The sequence below is a fragment of the Maniola hyperantus genome, chromosome 16, assembly GCF_902806685.2.
Source record: "Maniola hyperantus chromosome 16, iAphHyp1.2, whole genome shotgun sequence".
Lineage (NCBI taxonomy): Eukaryota > Metazoa > Arthropoda > Insecta > Lepidoptera > Nymphalidae > Maniola > Maniola hyperantus.
Genome location: NC_048551.1, coordinates 4,863,350 through 4,883,753, shown reverse-complemented (window position 1 = coordinate 4,883,753; position 20,404 = coordinate 4,863,350). Strand labels below are relative to the sequence as shown.

The 20,404-nt window shown below is 37.7% G+C and overlaps 1 protein-coding gene across 1 annotated transcript; it reads right to left on the bottom strand.

The window, feature by feature from the left end:
• Positions 1-38: 38 nt before the first annotated feature.
• Positions 39-15,353, bottom strand: LOC117989528 (protein regulator of cytokinesis 1-like). Its single transcript, XM_034976901.2, has 14 exons — positions 15,118-15,353; positions 13,794-13,993; positions 13,200-13,320; positions 12,491-12,720; positions 11,810-11,958; positions 10,634-10,801; positions 9,927-10,099; positions 8,902-9,049; positions 8,548-8,676; positions 7,637-7,788; positions 6,347-6,454; positions 4,423-4,567; positions 3,925-4,035; positions 39-3,340 (listed from the first exon to the last, which is right to left on the bottom strand). The coding sequence occupies exons 1-14, from the start codon at positions 15,168-15,170 to the stop codon at positions 2,918-2,920; spliced, it is 2,310 nt and encodes a 769-aa protein (XP_034832792.1). The 5' UTR covers positions 15,171-15,353; the 3' UTR covers positions 39-2,917.
• Positions 15,354-20,404: the final 5,051 nt, after the last annotated feature.

Below are 20,404 nucleotides of genomic sequence, written 5' to 3'. Positions count from 1 at the left end.
CAGTTAATATATTATATAATACTAAATGAAAGACTATGTATCATTTAATTTATTTTATTTATTTCAAAGATAACTACGCTATTTAAACTATTAACTAAACAAACCTCTAAATTAAAATTAAATCCAACTTAAAGATCTATAAAAACTTATTACATAATTATAATATTTACTTATAAAAAATTAAAATACTCTAGCGTGTTACTATTTATATTAAAATTTATACCAATAGTCAAATATGTAGTAAAAATGCAATTGAAAATAAATAAATTATTTATATTCCATTAGGGCTGGTTTTCATTGATCCAGTATTTTGATCAATACAACAATCCAGTGACGCTGGATCCCAGTGTTGGAATGAGATACTGGATTAATGAATACCTACCTTAGGGCGCAGTCACACCAGGCGTATATTTTGTAGCTATTCACTCGAGTTATAGGTATAGCGCATAACTGAGGAAGCTCCTGCGGTAGTGGAGCGATGCGGGAGTGACAGTTGTCACAAGTTGACGAATCACTGAGCGCTCGCATCACATCATCACACCTCCCCGTATCGCTCCACTACCGCAGGAACCTAATCAGTTTTTAGCAGTGAGTATTTGTGTCGCGTCGGTCATACTACACGGCGAAGAATGAATCCCTCGTCTGCAATAAGGTTTGTGAGTGGAACAGTGGGCGCTGGGTGCCGCGACTCGCAAACCACGTACAATGATTTTTGGTAACAGTAACATGCAAAAGTTACAGTTCGCTATAGTAAGGCCATTACGAACGTACGAACGGTGTCATAAATCATTGCGATCAAGGATTGTGAGAATGCCGCCTGTTATCGACTATCGACAAATCCTTTTGTTGCTGTTACACACAACACCAGAGCATCGGGTTCCAGTTCCATAAGGCCAGTAAGTGCGAGCGAGAGGTCCGATAAATGTGATTTATGACCCAGTTCGCACGTTTGTAATGGCCCTAGTATAAGTAAGTAGCTGCCTTTAGCCAATATCACTCCTGACAGTGAAATTTTGACCTTTGTTTTCTCAAATAAGTACACGATGCGATCCAAGTCACTGCTAGAAAGTATGGTTCAGTCCGCGACTGATTGTGATTTGTGTCGTAGCAAGATATCGTAACAAGTCGCTATTTATTTACAAAGTTTTTGCGGAGTGAGTATTCTTACCGGGAAAGTACTATTACGTATTCTGTGGCACCATCCGATGCAGTTTAGTCAGCCAACAATTCTGTATGCCTGGTGGCACTGCGCCTTTAAGTCGCAAGCCACACCGTGAACTAAACTAACTCAGCTTCATCATCATCATCATCATCATCAACCGATAGACGTCCACTGCTGGACATAGGTCTCTTGTAGGTTGTGAAAATCAGCTTACTTAGCGTCATTTCGACGAACTATACGAGCTAAGCTACAATAACTAAGTATATGTAAGTCCAGATCGAAAGTTAAAAGATGTAACGATCACGCGCGCGGCGCGAGGGTGAAGGGGGACACGGTTCAGTTAGCTCGCTTAGTTTAGCTCTGTAGTTCACGGAGAGAAAATAAAGATATAATGCCGTACTACGTGAGCTAAGATACACGAACTATACGTTTGTTCAGACCGAAAGCTGTAACGCGCGTATCGCGGTGACGAAAGGGGCAGAGTTCAGTTAGCTCGCTTAGCTTAGCTCTGTAGTTTGTGGTGTGAACTGAAGTGTGAAAAGATGCCAAACTACGCGAACTTAGCTAAGCTATATGAGCTATTATGTAGGTTCAGGCCGAAAGCTGAAAGATGAACCGATATCGCGCACAGTGCGAGGATGAAGGAAGACAGTTCAGTTAGCTCACTTAGCTTAGCTCTGTTGTTCGCGCTGTAAACTGAAGTGGGAAAAAAATTCAAAGCTACGTGAACCGAGCTAAGTTAGCTTAGCTCGCGGTGTGGCTTGCAATTTAATAACGGTAGAGATTCAGTAAACGAAAAAAATATTTAGATCACAAAAATTATATAGAGCTTAAGGACAAATCATCATGAGCGCAGCAACTTAATTATGGCCACTACCTTATTAGTGGAGTCGTTGAACCCTTTTCATCGGAAGTCCTTAGACAATCTCCGATTTGATGTTTTTTTAATATATAAAAAAAACATTAGCTTAGCTTCACAAATTTCAAATCCCTATTTTACTTTCTTAGGGGTTGATTTTTCAAAATCCTTTCTTGGCCGATGTCTAACATCATAATAGCTATTTGCACGCCAAATTTCAGCCTAATCCGTCCAGTACTTTGAGCTGTGCGATGATAGATCAGTCAGTTCATCAGTCAGTCAGTCAGCTTTTCTTTTTGTAAGGCACAAAATTGAAAACGTGATGAAACAGAATTGTCTCATTACTTTGAGGGTTTTCAAACATAATATTGGATCTAATTAATCTATCTAACGGTTTAAAATTAGTTATAAAGTTATGATTTTGTCTAAAAAAAAAGAAAACACATTTGACTACACTTTTGGTAAAAAAAAAGTTAAACAGGGGTTTCCATGATTTAAGTCCCCAATTTTTTCATATGTTAGGTGATATCAATAGACTTAGCCATAGTAATCAGCTATGATATAGACTTTCCATAAACGTCACAATTTCGTGTTTGTGCTATATGACTGTCCTTGAAGCATGCTTTGAATTGAATTGGCTCGTTTTTCAAATAAGAAGTCATGTTATTGCACAAGCACAGTGCACACATTTCTTAACTTCCATCTTGTATAAATCCCGCAAATTGCTATTGCGCTGGAATCATGTCATTAACATCGAAATGACGTCACTTTGACGTTAGCCGAAATAAAAATATACCATCAGCTCGAAACTTCAGTCTAGTGCTGACTTCACTAAAATGGCGGCCACGCGCATTAGCAATTAGCAAACTTATATACTAAAATAATACTTAAATGTTTCACATGATAGGTGGTAAATTTTTCGTTCGCATTAAGTTAAGATGTGAGTTGGACCTGCCCATGCCGTTCGGGGTGACTTTTAGAGTCATATTGGAGCCTGGGGTTTGTCTATGGACGTTCATTTTGCTGCAGCTCAATGGAGCGCGGGGGGTGGCGAACCCATCATTATTTAACCTCAAAGCGGACCGTGTTAATCTCGTTGGCGTGGTAAATAGGTTGCTCTTAGGCGTCATCGGCAGATTCATGTGTTGGAAGTTCTCCTTGCCGATTTTTGGGGTCAGAGGCTGCTTCGTCCTCAATTTGTTCGGAGTTTCACTTTGTTCTACGCAAGTCTCGTAGACTGCGACGGCGGGAATGTTTAAGTGGTTTTTCGGTTGATTGGCCATAGAGCTGCGGCTTGCTTGTCGGTCGTTGATGATGTCCTGTAACCAAATACAATATCTTGTCATTGGGCATTCTGAACCAGTAGGTATACCTTATTTGCTTATTGAGAGATTTTGAAAGTTACACTGGTAAGCCAGTTTAATAACTTCACAGATTGGCTTCAACAGAATTGGGTATTTGACTCCAATTTTTTTATTACTTTATTATAAACTAGTATAAAAATAATGATGTAAACTGAAAAAACTAATTAAATCAATCAAATAACAAAAAAGATATAAACATTTAAATATTTCTGATAAGACAGAGATAGCTGACGTCACACCTACTTATGCCATAGTAGCTTCGTGCGGTTTTATACAAATTTTCGTTTTGCGAGAAAGGAATAGAAGACCCTCCCACTCCAAAATTAAAATGCTTGTAACTTTGTAAATCTTTGATGAACTTTAATATTTTTTCAGCGTACGTCATTATTTTTATCTTAGTTTATAATAAAGTAATAATATTTATCAAATTAAAATTTAGGAAAATACCCAATTGTCTACTTAAGATCTTTTTAAGGAAAGTATTTAAGTCTATATTTCGAAGAATGAAACATTTGCGTAGCGCTATAGCAATAGTTTACCTTAAAATCAGTGTAAGTAGTCATCATGGTGGAGTCTTGCAGCGGGTTTTTGTCCGAGCGCTCCGTGTCGCGCGAACTGCTAGCGGTGGTCGAGCTGCGACGTCCGCGCGACTGCCAACAAATAACAGTATTTCTATAAATTGGCCGACTTTTCCGTAGTGTAAAGTTTTTTTTTAAATTTATATAGACTAGCGCTTAGCTCCAATCAGACCTGCTGGCAAGTGATGATGCAGATGATGGAGCGCGCTCGCCTAGAAGATGCCTATTCACTATTGACTTAAAGGTACACGTTCATATATAAAAAATTCAAGAATTTCATGTCCGAAAGTTCAAAGGTGTGTGTCAATTCGCACCTGGCCAGCAGCGTGGTGGACTGTGCCAAATCTTTTAATCTGAGAAGGAACTTCACGCTCAGTAGTGGGCCGGTGATTGATTCAGATGATGATGATAATGATGATTTAAACTAAAAGCAAAACTAAAAATATTAGGTATGCATACCGTTCGCTTGTGTTTGAGAATGCTGCCATTGGCCTTAGGTTGAGGCGTCTTCTTGTTGCTGGGACCATCATAGTCCAGTTTTCTCTTAGCGCGCTCAGTTTTATTGTCGACCAAAGCCTTTGCCGCCAGACGCCCGCTGATACGCCTATAAAGTACAATATAAATACATTCTTCATAGTCACATAGTAATTAAAAGATCCTAAAAAATTCAGAAAAAAAAGCGTTCATGAACACACGACATCGAACGAGTCGCAGGGAACTACAGGATCCAGGCAGCGCAAGACCTTGGTGTGTGAAAATGTCCAGCAGTGGACGTCTATTGGTTAACTACCACGACGAATCCAGTTCAGCTTATTCTCTTTACTTGGCATACATAAAAACAAACCACTACTACTATATATAGCAGATACCTACATTTATATCAAAACTTAATATACAAAGAACATCATAAATCTAAATATATAAAAGGAAAAGGTTAGTGAGTGACTGACTGACTGATCTCACAACGCACAGCTAAAACTATTGGACAAATCGGGCTGAATATTGACATGCAGATAGCTATTAGAGATAGCTGCGTAGAGATTAGCTAAGAAATGATTTTTGAAAATTCAACCCCTAAAGGGGTAAAATATGGGTTTGAAATTTGGGTAGGGGTTAGAAAGTCGCGGGCATAATAACCTAGTTACTCATTAATCAGTATAATTGTTCACACATCGAAGCCGATTACGACAAAGCATACTTCTCATTCCTTCTACTTATGCAACGTGTAACTATAATTTTTCGCTACGTGTCACAAATTAGAACTTGCCTTGGTGTCGTAATTTGTGTTCACTTCATTAGTTTACAAGCGAGCACTGAAATTTTAGAAGGAATGAAAAGTATTAAAATCATATTCAACAGTTACAACTAAACTTATCTATCTATTATAACTTTTCTACTTAATAATTGCCCATTGATATCAAATAAGTAGTACAAAAATTATTGAAAAAACCGACTTCCAAAACTACTACAAAGTAAAAAATAACTTTTGTTTCTACACATGTATTTATGTTGAAGTTGGGGGAGCTTCACGCTTTGATTTCTAGTTTCTTTTATTATGCTCCCCCGACTTCATACATACACACATGTGTAGAAACAAAAGTTATTTTTTACTTTGTAGTGGTTTTGGAAGTCTGTTTTTTTATTTTAAGCTTTTTGTGAAAGTAGTGATAGCTAGGTACCTAAAATATCAATTCACCAGCAAAACTTTCCAAATTCAAACGGTTTAGGAGTTCAGTAGCATGCAGCATCAGGACTGAGGAGTTGGGACTTGGAATTCAATAACAAAGTCTATGCTTGGCATTTACAATATTATTCCACCAGGAACAGTTCCTGAATCGGTATAGTTTACTAGTGCTGTACCATACATCATCAAGTTTGAGGAGTTCGACTTTATCCGCGTAGATATAGATTTTTTTAAGCCCCGCGGGAACTCATTTGATTTATTTTATTTCATTTGTAGATTTCATAGATCTCCGGAGATAAAAAGTAGCCGATAAATAGTGTTAATTCATGGTAAAAGCTGTCTCCTTCTCCTTTCCTGGTAAATTAAAACTACCCAACGATTCGATAGCGCTTGTAAAAAGTCTACTTGAATAAAAACATATTCTATTCTACATTCAGCCAAATCGGTCTAGTCGTTGTGGCGTGAAATACTAGATGATGCCCGCGAGATCGTTCGCGTGGATTTAGGTTTATTAGGAGCTTTTTGATTTTCCAGGATAAAAAGTAGCTTATGTCACTCTCCGGGTCTTTAATTATAACAATACACATCGATCAAATGCTCTGTTGCGACGTGATTGAAGGACAAAACAAAAAACACACTTTCACATTTATATGGGTAGTGATTATTAAGATAGTATATAAGATTAGGATTTATTCTTACCTTTTGACAGTAGACACAGCGGTTCTCTTGAACGCAGAGAGGTTGGATGAGACTGCATTCATGGCCTTGGTCGCACTGCTAGTGATGTGTTGACGTTTGCTTGGTGGCCTACAAATCAAAAAAAGTGTTTGATGCTTTTCAAGATTTTTTTATATTTATAGACTAGTTTGGTTGCAATCAGACCTTCTGGCAAGTGATGATGCAGCCTAAAATAGAGCGCGCTTACTTAGAAGATGCCTATTCACTCTGGGCTTAAAGGTACCCATATTAAAAGTGAGGGGAAAACTGATGGCCAAAGGGCGTTCCATATCCTAGGTAATAAAATAATAATACATAAGTTATAATAACTTTAGTTATCAATCAGCCTGTTTGCGTCCACCGCTGGACACAAGCCTTCCCCGAAAGCGCGCCATGGTCGCCACATATACACGGTCCTTTGCCTTCCTCGTCCACCCATTTTGCGCTACCTTTTAGGACCGTCAGACCAGCGGACTCTAAGCTGAGTAATTTGCCAGCTTTGATCGCCGATACTCGTAGGCCCGACGCCCACTGGCGGCACGGTTTGAGATTTTTCAAATAATGAATAATAATAGCCCATAACATGACCTTAAGGCAGCTCAGTTCGGTGCTTTCTTCATACAAACGAAGGAGGGAAAATACAACAATATTCGATATTGAACGCACAAAACTAAGAATTATATCGATTTATCTCGTCATTATCTAGGTTCAATGATATCTAAAACATTGAAAAAAATATTGATTTAAAAGTTACGAGCCTCAAAAGATTCCTATTTTAACACTAAATTTATGACAACTTTGGGCGTAAATAAATAAGATTAGGGATATGAAAATTGTAAAACAATTTATCATTAGACGTAGTTTATTTATTCATTAGTTGAAATAACTTTACTTAGCAAATATAAATTCAGTAGTTTTTTCTCAAAAATACTTTTCCTAAACCTTTTTCGCGCGCTTGATTTCAGTGATAATCATCGTGCCTCTCAACTTTCTCATACAATGTCAAGTGAAAAGCAAACACGTTACCCACGTGCGCTGCCAATTTCGGTCGAGCGTCCTGCGTCACCTTAAAGTTGAAATTTCAATGATAACGATCGTAGGGACAAAAAATGGCGCGGTAAGCTTAGGATGCCGTGTCAGCATCGGAACGCCGCGGTATCCCTCAGGAAGAAAATGGCATTTACTACATTTCATCCTGCAAAGTTATCCGGATATCTGTGCCCTAGAGTATAAGGTTGTAATGAGCCAGTTTAGTCCACATGCGTGACATACTTGTATCTCTCGGCGGTGGCGGCGAGGCCGGCGAGTCCGGCGGCGGTGCGGTTGCGCTTGCCCAGCGGCGACGTGGCGAGCGAGCGCAACAGCTGTGGAGTGGGCGTGAGCGCCTGCGCTTGCTTGCGCGCCGACAGCTTGTTCTGACGCTCCTGAAGTTAAACACCAGCTTATAATAACAACTTGAAATTCTTCGGACACGTCTCCCGACGTGAGTGTAAGTCAGCGGCCCAGGTGGGAGCGGTTGCGTCCTGCGGAGCGGGCAGCGTGTAGAACAAACTTTTATTTATTTCAATACTACCCTCGGCTTCGCATGGGTGGAAATGTAGATTCTTATGTAGTGTCACTTCCATACTAATATTATAAATGCGACCACCGCCGTCTCCGTCTCGTTTTGTTGCGCGTAATATTTGTTAATTTTCGATGGAAGCTTGATTTACTCCGACATTTTGTTCAAATATCGTCATATTTCAACAAATTAACACAAACCAATATTAAATTATACCTATAAACCTTCCTCTTGAATCACTCTATCTATTGGCGAAATACAGGGTGCACAGGACGTGACGTCAACCAGACTATGAGATCAGACATAAGTTACAAGGTGCGAATACCTATCCGCTCAGTTGCTGTAACATCGACGAGCCAACGAGCCTAACGAACAGGATGCGAATACCTGTCAGCTCACTCGCTGTAACATCAACGAGCCAACTAAGGGACAGGGTGCAAATACCCTCACTCGCGCCCCGTCAACTAAGTGGGACAAGTTCCTAGGCGTTGTTACGCACGTGCCATACAAGCAACACGTCGCAACAAATATTTACAAGAAATTGAAAGGAACGACAGTTAACAACGTAACTTATCGGCAGATTACAGATAGGTCACAAACAGACAAAATAATTACAACTTACCGCCTTCCTTGTTTCCCACTCATCCTGTATCAGCTGCAGAAGTGGTTTCCCGTCCACGGTGAAAACGGTTTCAGTCTTGTCCTCGTACTTTAACACCAAATCTCGAATTTGCTGCTCGATTTTAGGTAACTGTAACAATACTACAATAGTAAAACGCACGTACAACGGACGGAGCATAAAGCATCTTTTTAACCGACTTCAAAATTTTCACATTTATAATAGGGGTAGTGATTGAGGATTTCCTAATGACAATGTGGTGGGATCCCAGATTCTGCATATAACTTGACCAAAATATCTACCATGTAAGATCGAAGTGAAAAGCTAACAAACCCAAAATAATATATTAAAACTCACTTTGTTGGCGATAGTTTTGCGTTCTTTCTCCTCTTGCAACAACTGCCCCCCGCGGTTCTGGTAGCGGCCCTTCTCCGAGGCGCGCGCCTCCAGCTCCGTCATCTTGAGCCATAACTCCTTACGAGTTCCTACTAACTCGAAGATGTGTCTGTATGGACAAATATTACAAGTGAAATACAACGTAATTTTAAGGCCCAAAACACGGGTCTGCCCGCGAAATTCAAATTTAATTTGGTTTTTCACAATTTGTAAACTAATGCGACAAAGACTTATATCATTCAAATTTCGCCCCTAGCAATATTATCTTCACAGGTTTATATAAAAATCTTTACTTGAAAGTGTCCAGTTTAAGAAATTAGTCAAAATAATGAGTTTGACGTGAGCTACTCACAAATTCGTCATTATTTTGACTAATTTCTTAAACTGGACTGGAAATTTGAATGCCATAAGTCTACTTTGTCGCATTAGTTTACAAATTGTGAAAAATCTAATTAAATTTGAATTTCGCGGGCAGACCATGTCTTCAACCGTAGTAAAAAGCGCATGATCTATGACTAAATTGGCATGCTATAACTACGCATAGTTGGAATTACATAATATATGTGTATCTAGCGGTTAAAGGCTTACATCAAGTAAAATTTCATTTGTAATTCCAATAAATAAATAAACCGGCCAAGTGCGAGTCAGGCTCGCGCAACGAGGGTTCCGTAGTACAGTCGTATTTTTTCGACATTTTGCACGATAAATCAAAAACTATGATTCATAAAAATAAATAAAAATCTATTTTAGAATCCACAGGTGAAGCCCTGTCATACGATACCCCACTTGATATAATTATCTTACTTTGATAATTGAAAATACTAATTATCAGTTCATGACCACAATTTTTTTGTGTGCGGTTTTCAGATTTCCGCTAATGGCTGCTATAAGACCTACCTGCCTGCCAAATTTCATGATTCTAGGTCAACGGGAAGTACCCTGGTAGATAGTTGATCATCGCGCCTTAGTTGAAAGAATAAACTCACTTAGTTTCTTCATATAACTTGGAAATCTTCATCAAGTACAGTTCGTGCAGTGTAAGAGTGTCTTCAGTAAAGATGTCCTGATAGTAATGGACGAATTCATCGCGCTGGTCTTGTGAATACATCAAGTTGTCCCACATCAGCTTGATCTTTGTACGGACGTTGGCTACAAACACCTGAAACAAATATAAATAAATAATAAAATAGATAAATAACAGTTTATTCAGCTCACAAAACAAGAGTAACAAAATATATAAACCAAATGTTAAAATTTAAAAATTTAAAGCTAGGTAAACTTAATAATTTATAAGTGGATGGCCTATACTTACTGACTGATATACCAACGTACAGCTCAAACTATTGGACGGTTCAGGCTGAAAGGCATGTAGCTATTATGATGACGTAGACATCCGCAAAAAGGATTATTGAAAATTCAACCCCTAAGGAGGTAAAATTGGGGTTTGTTTATTTTGTCCATACGGATGGATCATATAAGTAACTAGCTTATTACCGCAACTTCGTCCGCATGGACTACACAAATTTCAAACCCCTAATTTACCCCCTCACAGACAGACAGACAGACAGGCAGACAGACAGACAGATGGACAGACAGACAGACAGACAGACCGACAGACAACAAAGTGATGCTATAAGGGTTCCGTTTTTCTTTTGAGGTACGGAACCCTAAAAAGGAGGATGATAATAATTACCGATATCTTTTGCCGCTTAATTTGATCGCACCGCTTGATCTCCTCCTTGATGGCCATTTCAGTTTGCGGATGGCAGCCGGTATGAGCTTGCAGGAAGTTCTCACGGTACACTTGGTCTTCTTCCAAGCAGTCCCACAGTCTAGTCAAGCGCTCGCGCAGTTCCAACACCTATGAACAATAAATAGTTACAGTTCTTGCAATTCACGAAGGCGAGTGGCTCATGCTTGTGTTTAAGTCGTATCGGTATAAGTAAGCTACATTGAATGTGTGCGTTGGCGAGCACTTGCTCGCGACTGATTGGTCCGACATGCACGCACACTTACGCAATGCCCGCGTATCCGACGTAACCACAAGTAAAGTCCACTAGCCTTCGTGAATTGCAAGAACTATAGAAAGAGAAGAATGAAAAGCAAAGGAGTGTCTATTTGTTGCTTAGGTACCTTTTCACCGTCCACCCGCTTTTCACGAGCTTAGCTTGCACCCCGAAAACATAGGTTGCTTTTTCTTTAATAAAATCAAAGAGTTCTGACAGGTTTTTAAATCATCTAAATCCACGCGGACAAAGACTATCAAACAAATGGGCCGTGAAAAGGTAACAAAAAGCTGGCAAAAAGTCATTTCTATTACTTTGATCTTAAAAGCAAAGAACCCAGTATACATATTATTCATAAAATAAAATATACCATTATATAAATTAAAATAACATAAAGTAAAATGTACATGTAGTACATACAAACTTATAAACTAACTGCGAAGAATGTATCGTGAACTATGAAGAACTATTTTTTTTTTTTTAGTGTACCAAAATTGTAGTTACAAAGTAATATTAAATTAAGTGACGTTGGAAACTATGTTAGAAGTTAGAACCAGTGCACACATTCTCCGTGTTAAAAGTTTTAAATTAAAAAAAAAAAGTACGAAATAATACTTGATTTTAACTCATTTGATACTGAGAGGCTTAAAACCTTTTTTCCTGTGATTGATGCTTAAAACATACCTATATCCAGCAGTGGACGTCTATCGATTGATGAAAACGATTGCAATGGGGGCAAATAGTGTCTTTTCTACACTAGAACATTTCACCCTCCCTTCATTCAGCTTTTAATCGTACATGAATTCAGTGGGGCATGCCCCGTCACGTATTTTGGCTTTTTAGGGCTGAACAATGTAACTTACCCTGTTATTGGTCTGCTCGTATTTCTCCTCCAGGTCCTGACGCAGCATCGCCAGCCGATCCATGTTCTGATCAGTCACCTTGAAGTCCACAGACATGGATGATACAGCCATCTGCTCAAACTTGTTTTGAGGCTTGATTTGGAGTTTAGCTAGAAAAGGAAACAAACACTAAATCATGCATTCTAAATCTCATCTTTCTTATGTTACACGAGCTTACGCTCGCGATTTCGTCCGCGTGGACTACATAAATTTCAACCCACTATTTCACTCCCTTAGGGGATGATTTTTTTTAAATCCCTTCTTAGCGGATGCATACTATATAATAGCTATCTGCATGGCAAATTTCAGTTCAATCCGTCTAGTAGTTTCAGCTGTGCGTTGATAATCAGTCAGTCAGTCAGTCACCTTTCTCTTTTATATATTTAGATTTTAGATAAATAAAAATGAATCCCCGAAATGTATGTACACGCATAACTTCCGAACGTCTGCACCAAATTGGTTATTTCCTTTTTGGTAGTGTTTATAATTGTCAGGGCAAGATTTGTATAAAATATTTTTTTGGCAAATCCACGGGAAAAGACAGTTTCCGCGGGACGTGGACGAAGTCGCGGGCAACTGCTAGTTAACTGCTTGTAAAGCTGAAATAAAATAACAGCATAAAACACACAAAATTTTACATACCCATGATATCCTTGATCTCAACTTGCGTGTTCAGGAATAACTCCACCCTCTTGTCCCTCTCGGCTTGCAGCACTTCCAAGTGGCTCATCAGTTTGTCCAACTCCTCCTCGGCCGGTAAGGGCTCCTCTTGCAACTCGTGCATGGTGACACCCAGCTTGTCTACAAGGTCCCGCTGCCATTCTAGGAGCCTATCCATTTTTCTACGACGCTGCTCAGCTTGGATTCTGTACCTATTGATGTTCATAAAAATTATTTCACTGATAGATTACAGCTACATTTTCCCCAAGTGCTAAAGTGTTATCCATACTAATCCATGCCATCCTGTCTGCCTGTCTGTCTGTCTGCTAGCCTTTCACGGCCGTTTGCATCCCAGGAAATGACATAGGCTACTTTTTATCCCGGAAAATCAAAGAGTTCCCACTGGATTTTAAAAACCTGAATCCACGCGGACGAAGTTGCGGGCATCATCTAGTGGTCTATAAATGAAATAAGTATTGCGGACGAAGTCACGGGGAAAAACACGCCAGTGAAAACTAAAGTAGTGTAGTTCAAGTTCCATTGAGAATGATCACTGCCCTGATTATAAATGTGAAAGTGTTTGTTTGTTGGTTTGTTAGTTTATTAGTTTGTTGGTCTGTCCTTCAATCACGTCGCAACGGAGCAACGCATCGACGTAATTTTTTGCATGGGTATAGTATATAATACTCACACAGAGAGTTGTTCTTCTAAAGCATTCTTGTAATCAATCAACGCCATGTCTTCCTCAAACTCTAGTATTGTTATGTCCACTGAAAGACACCGGCTTAATTCTTCAGTTTCTTCTTTTAACTCTAAAAATAATTATTATATTTTAGATGACAACTATGATTATTATATTTTAGAATCAGAGGAATGAATATTATATTTTAGAATCCTATCGTCTAATATTATAAATGCAAAAATGTGTTTGCTTGTTGGTTTGTCCTTTAGTCACGCAGCACTGGAGCAATAGATTGACATGCATCAATATAGTTGATTCAAAACCTGGAGATTGGCATAGGGATAAGCTACTTATTATTCGATTAAATTAAAGTTACCAAGGAACTTTAAACCTAAATCCACATAAAGTTGTGTTAACACTTAACATACAGCTGTAATGAATTATCTCTGGTTGAGGTTATAATCATGTTCTGTCAACGTACTTGTACCTGGGTGATTTACCAATCTGTATTTGGACAAAGAAAATGAGTTGGTGCTGCCACTGCTATTTTCCTCACAGGCTGTTTGATACAAAGGACCGCAAAAAAAAGTAAAATATTCTCACTTGCTATCTTCTTCTCCAACTGCTTCAACTTATTCTCTGTCTCAAAAATGATTTCTTTATGAAAATTCTTTTCAAATTCCACAAGTGTTCTCATGTTTGTGATTTTGATTTCTTCAAGGACACCAAGATGTGACCAGTTGCTCCACAGTTCATTCATTAGGGATCTTACATTTTCTGATATGTCTTGATGAACTTCATTGCTGTATAAAAAACAAGTTCAAAATAAGATATTGATGTATTTGGTGCCTCATAATTCCCAAATTAAGCAATCTATAATCCACATCCATAGTTAATATTATAAGTGCACAAAAGTGTGTCCGTCTGCCTGCTAGCTTTTAACGCCTCATCCATTTTAAAAGGTTTTGAAAAATATTGGTTCAGATACTGCTTTCTACATACATAGGCTACTTTTGGTCCCAGGAAATCAAAGAGTTCCCATAGGATTAATAAAAAACCCTAAATCCACACCAATGAAGTCAATATTCAGCTATTTGGTATTTGAAATTTGATACAGAGATAGCTTACATCCCGGAGACGATACATAGGATGCATTTTATTGTGTAAAATTTGTCCATACTAACCCATAAAAACTGAAATCCATGTGACCAAAGTCACAGGCATGACTGACTGACAAATCAATGTACAGTACCAACTGCTGAGTATTAGAAATTCAGATTTTACATTAGGCAAATGAAGTCACAGCCATCAACTAAGGGTCAGAGCACATTCAAGAGCACAGTGCTGGAGCAATTTACATTGATAAATTGATAATAAACAAAATCATAACCAAAATAGAGTTCAAAATAGTATGCAAGAGATGATAATTCCTTGTGGATTTTCTCTTGTACGCTATTTTGTATAAAAGCATTGATCATGAACTATGAACATTTGTATGAAAATTCCTCGAGCAATTTGCTGCTGGCCTCTACTGAACATGACATCATGATAAATGGAGTGTATTACCAGATAGTACAGAACTTCTTGCTTCTTTGAACTTGCTAAACTAAGTTTAAAATAGGAGTAACAACACCTATCAGTGACACACCCTGGACTCTGTTCTTTATGAAATGGAAACTTAAACACTTTTTTACTACAAAAAAATGGTTAATACTCAAGGTTTTTCAATAATAATTGGATTTGTTTGGAGATTGATCTTCTCGATCGGATGACCATCGGTTTTTGGCGGTACAAAAATCTATAAAGCTAAGTCAAGCCAGTATTGAACAAACTTTGGCAAACGTAGATTGGTAACAAAATAGGAATATAATAGAAACGTAATAAAAAACCGTTAAATAAAGGCGTATAAAATAACAAGTAAACTTACAATAGCTGGATAATATTTTCGTCGTTTGTTACAATCATTTTTGGTTGAATCATGGTTGATTAAAATAACACCATTCAATAGGTATTTAAGAACACGAGTTTTTTCACAGCGAATGTCTTTTTTATGATAAACTTATTTTAAATTTTTAACACAAAATTATTCTGAACAGGATCAAAACTAAATCCACTAAAACGCCGTTCAAAATACGTTGGAAATCAAAAACAAAATGTCGTTTAAATCCATTTCCAGTTTTTCCATTCACGACCTTTGATTGGTCCTTGCATTTATTAACCATAGACTAAGCTCTATAGCCCAGTGTTGCCATAGTAACTTCAGACGTCATGATTACGGGTGACTACGGGTAACTTTAGAAACGTGTCAATCATTATGAGCATGTAGTAGTACTTCCAACTTCTTTGATTATGAGTCGATAGTTCTGGCATTAAAATGACGCTTGACCCTGTATTTACCAGTTACCTGCAGGTATAAGTCCCGCAAATTGCTATTGCGCTAGAACCATGTCTCATTAAAACATCGAAATGACGTCATTTTGAATGATTTCAGCCGAAATACAAATATAGGTACCATCAGCTCGAAACTTCAGTATTTCAGTATAGTGCTGACGCCACTAAAATGGCGGCCACTCGCATTAGCAATTTGCGGGACTTATAAAACTTTAAATAGGGTAATTTTCGGGGTAGGTACCTAACTAAATATAAGTACATAGGTAATTAAAATTGCTTAGGACACTTTTTTTGGTCTGAATCCAGCGACTCCCTGCGAATAGTTTGATGTCATCCGTCCACCTAGTGGGGGTCTTCTAAGTTCCAACGCTGCGCTTTTCGGTGCGTGGTCGCCATTCTAGCAGTTTGGGACTCTTTATTTCAGGCAAACTGTACCTACCCATATTATTACAGCAGTCAAATCTTTATATTTCTTTATCTTCCTTACATAGTATAAAATAAAGTCGCTTCCCACTGTCTGTATATATGTATGTATGAACGCGTAGATCTTTTAAACTACGCAACGGATTTTAATGCGATGAAACCAATAGATAGAGTGATTCAAGAGGAAGGTTTATAGGTATAGTTTAAGTCTCAAAAAATTAGAGATCCCTAGGAAAATTTGAATCTCACTGACACCACATTAGTACCTACACTGCACCCATGCGAAGCCGGGGCGGGTCGCTAGTATAAAATAATAAGTAAAATAAAAATTTAGATTCATAAAGATAAAAACAAGTACAATAATGGGGCCGATTCTCTAGTACACAATCTCCAAACTAAACTAAATTAACAGGTCTAAATCTAGTGCTTTCCTTTTCCGCAAGCAACATTATGAAAGGGATAGCAATAGATTTAGACGTGATATTTTAGTTTAGTTTAGAGATTGTGTACAAAGGAATTAGCCACATTGTAGGTACCAAATTACTGTCTACTATTTCTAACTTTATTTTCGATTCGCATTGCGATGCTGCGTCATCCCATATCGAAAAGTGGCGACATCCAAGTGCTCATACAAATACAATCATCGTCCGTAGAATCTGTGTGTCCTGCTCATTGCCACTTCAGCTTAAAATTTTATAAAATGCAAATCATTAGAGATTGGTGGACCATTAGCTACTTATGCAGTACTAGTGCTTATTACTCAACGAATCAAAATCTTGTCACGTCACACTTATTGAGCGCTACGCTAGAAAATCACATATCCGAAGACCTACCTGACTACATGTGCAAACACAGACTTGGCGGAATTAACTACAGCTACGTCTGTCTGCGACCTGCGTCTCAGTTAGCTTACATCCCGGAAACGGACATAGGCTACTTTTTATCCTGGAAAATCAAAGAGTTCCCACGGATATTTAAAAATATAAATCTACGCGGACGAAGTCGCGGGCATCATCTAGTTTGCAATTACTTTGGGCAAGCATAATTTAAAAGTATTCCAATTTTTGAATCGATACCATAATTATTTACTGAAATTAACAGACGGACAGACTAGCCGCGCTATAAAGGTTCCTTTATCTTCGATGCGAAACTCTAAAAATGGATACCTACCTAACAATAATCAAGCAATCGATATGTAATTTTCTTGAAATAACATTGGGGTTCAAATTTCACTGTGATCTAGTTCCACTGGCTAGTGGCAACCTTAGTCTTAATTTACGTAATGTCACCGAGATCGAATATCTCCTGCTTGTTCTAATTTCAGCTATGATGTAATAGTTAGCACAGATTCAGTTTATTCCAGACATCCAAACTTTCACATGATCACATCACACTAATATTAGAAGGCCAAAGTTTGTGTGTTTGTACCCATGTGTTATCGCTTCTTATAAGTTTATAGTGCGTTCACAGCCTATCGGAACTATCATGTAGATTATGCTTAAAATTAGTCTATGGTTAGCGAATAGTAGGTATATCATAATAAATGTAAAAAAAACCGTTACACTCTCTGCTGAAATATACGTTGTTTCATTGTTCCTTCTCCGTACCTGAAAATTAGAAGATCTGCCTATCGGGTCTTCGGTGTTAGTTCTAATAACTAACAGTAGGTATGTGTGTGTGTGTGTGTGTGTATGTTTTACTCTTTCGAGCAAAAATTATTGGATAGATTTGGCTGAGTGGAATCGAGATAGATTAGACCCTGGATTAGCACATAGCCTATTTTTTATCCCGGGAATCAAAGAGCTCCCATAGGATTTTGAGAAACCTAAATCCACGCCAACGAAGTCGCGGGCATCATCTAGTTTACATTAATTTGATAAGTAAAGTAAAGTTATCTTACAAGTTACATCCGATAGAAAACCGTAGTTTTTTTTTTCACTTTTATAAAAACATCTTATGCACTAAAAACATACGTACAGTATCAATAGAACATTTCAAATGGTAGGTTCCGCATACCTTCTCCACCATTTACCTTCCTCCTAAAGATTTTGTCGATGCGAACCGAGTTAAGAAAAGACATAAACGCGCTCACAGCTCGCACATAAATCAATTTGTTAAATTCAAAGCGAATATTGCATTATTCAGAATCAGATGTTTGACCAACTAAGTATTTCGGAATTTAACCAGTTATATGTTAGAATACAATTAACTGAAAAGGTTCGAAATCTCTCTTGTAAATTCCTCTATCGGCCCGACCCGGGAGTTCAATCTAGGACCTACATAGTCATTGGCAGTCAAACAATTCATTACTCATCGACCTCATAGTCATTGGCAGTCAAACAATTCATTACTCATCGACCTCATCAAAGGAATTCTCACGGTCTAAGCTACCGACCATGAGCATTTCTTTGGTCTTTCAAGGTTGAATTCGGTTAGAAGGACATTTTGGGCGAGGTTTGTAGTGCTGTACCGAAGTAGTGTAAGTAAGTATGTAGTGTAAGAATCTATTATAAATAGGTACATCGATGTCTCTACATAGTATAAAATAAAGTCGCTTCCCGCTGTATGTACCTACCTATGAATGTATGAACGCGTAGATCTTTTAAATTACGCAACGGATTTTAATGCGGTTTTCACCAATAGATAGAGTAATTCAAGAAGAAGGTTTATTTGTATAGTTTAATATTGGTTCGTGTTAATTTGTTGAAATATGACGAACTAACGCGCAACAAAACGAGACGGAGGCGGCGGGGGTCACATTTATAATATTAGTATGGAAGTATGGATTATTAATCACTCCTCACTGACACCACATTAGTATCTACATTGCACCCATGCGAAGCCAAGGCGGGTCGCTAGTATAAAATAAAATAGAAGGTTCTATAGATAGATAGCTTCATACTCATAGATCTATATTTTCCTGATGAATACCTTGCGTCAATACTAAACCAGTTACGTCGCTAAATATTGCATATACTATTACAATTTATCGCCACTATTATCCCCTTATTAAATCTTTATAATTACATTGGCGCTTAGTTGAAGGAGAACTTGTAGGGTGAACTGTAACTATGATCTAAATATTTGTTGCAATATAGCTTTTATGTGTATGAAAATAGTGGGTCTAGACCTTTAATTAAAATCTTATAATAAGTACCCGATTACAGGGAAATAAACTCTATTAAAACTTGATTAGGATCTAATGAAAATGTGAATTGAATTATACAGTCGGCGACTCAGTGCATTCACTCTTAAACTCATTAAAATTAATTATAGTTTCAACATCTCGCATTCTGATTTTATTATTTAGTTCCGCTCTGGTATAATCAATTACTTAATTATCATTTGTTCGATGGAATGCTAATATGGTTATTTTATTTGATCAACTACTTTGTCCGGTTAAATGAATAGATAAGTACAGTACGCGGCGGAAAATAATGTACATCGATATTTAGAAAGAGATAGTGGTTTCGTAGACAACACGTCACATAACTAGGTATGAGTGACAGAGACAACGCTCTACAAAGCTGTAATCTCATTCTAAAGGTCGATGTACATTATTTTCTGCCGCGTACTGTACTTCATTTTAACAATAAAAAGCTTAAACATAATATAATTAATATCGCATAATTATTATTATTTAATTAATAGCACATGCCCGCGACTGCATCGGTATTTCAATTCAATCAAAATTCAAAGGTTAAACCGTAAAAAATTTTCCTTCTAACTGTACCTACTTACATATTATTTGTTTATTAACTAAACTATATCAGTATTTTTTTTATTTATAAGGATGATGCCAGCAACTTCTTCCACGTGGGTTAATTTTTTTGAGAAATCCCATGGGAACTCTTTTATTTTTCGGGTCACAATTGTCCGTCGCCGGGATTTAAGCTAACTCTGTGCCTTAAATCGAAATCGGTTGAATCGAAGGATGACTCATGAAAACAGAACATGAAACAGACAGACAGACACACTTTCGCATTTGTAATATTAATATGGAGTAGCATGGATAGTAATATCCACAATACAGGCCAAATACTAAAACATATCAGAGTTAAAGAGCTTCTTAAATTAATTCTGAAGTAAGTAAGTAATTTATTTATGATCCACTGAAATCATATCAAAGTAGCTACTAGCTCGTATGCTAATCAAATCTCAGAGATCAAAAGTTACATACTTACTCGTATGTTTTGTGTCACGTAAGACCGATAGAAAATGCTGATTCCGTTCAATTGACTTTTTCTTGTATCTCAAACAAATTTCTAGCTATTGTTCTTAAGACGCGAACGGCGTGCCAATGTACCGTTCCAAGTACACGTAATATAAAACAGAGCACTCACACACACGAGTGTCAGAGAAACTGAGTATATAAGCGATGCAAATAGCAATTGCTTGCA

Excerpts from the sequence above, each read along its gene's own strand:
- LOC117989528 (XM_034976901.2), bottom strand. The coding sequence starts at position 15,170 with ATGATTCAACCAAAAATGATTGTAACAAACGACGAAAATATTATCCAG. Across the intron at positions 8,677-8,901 it reads GCAAAACTATCGCCAACAAA|TTACCTAAAATCGAGCAGCA; the intron begins GTGAGTTTTAAT and ends GTATTGTTACAG. Across the intron at positions 4,568-6,346 it reads GCTGTGTCTACTGTCAAAAG|GCGTATCAGCGGGCGTCTGG; the intron begins GTAAGAATAAAT and ends TGTACTTTATAG.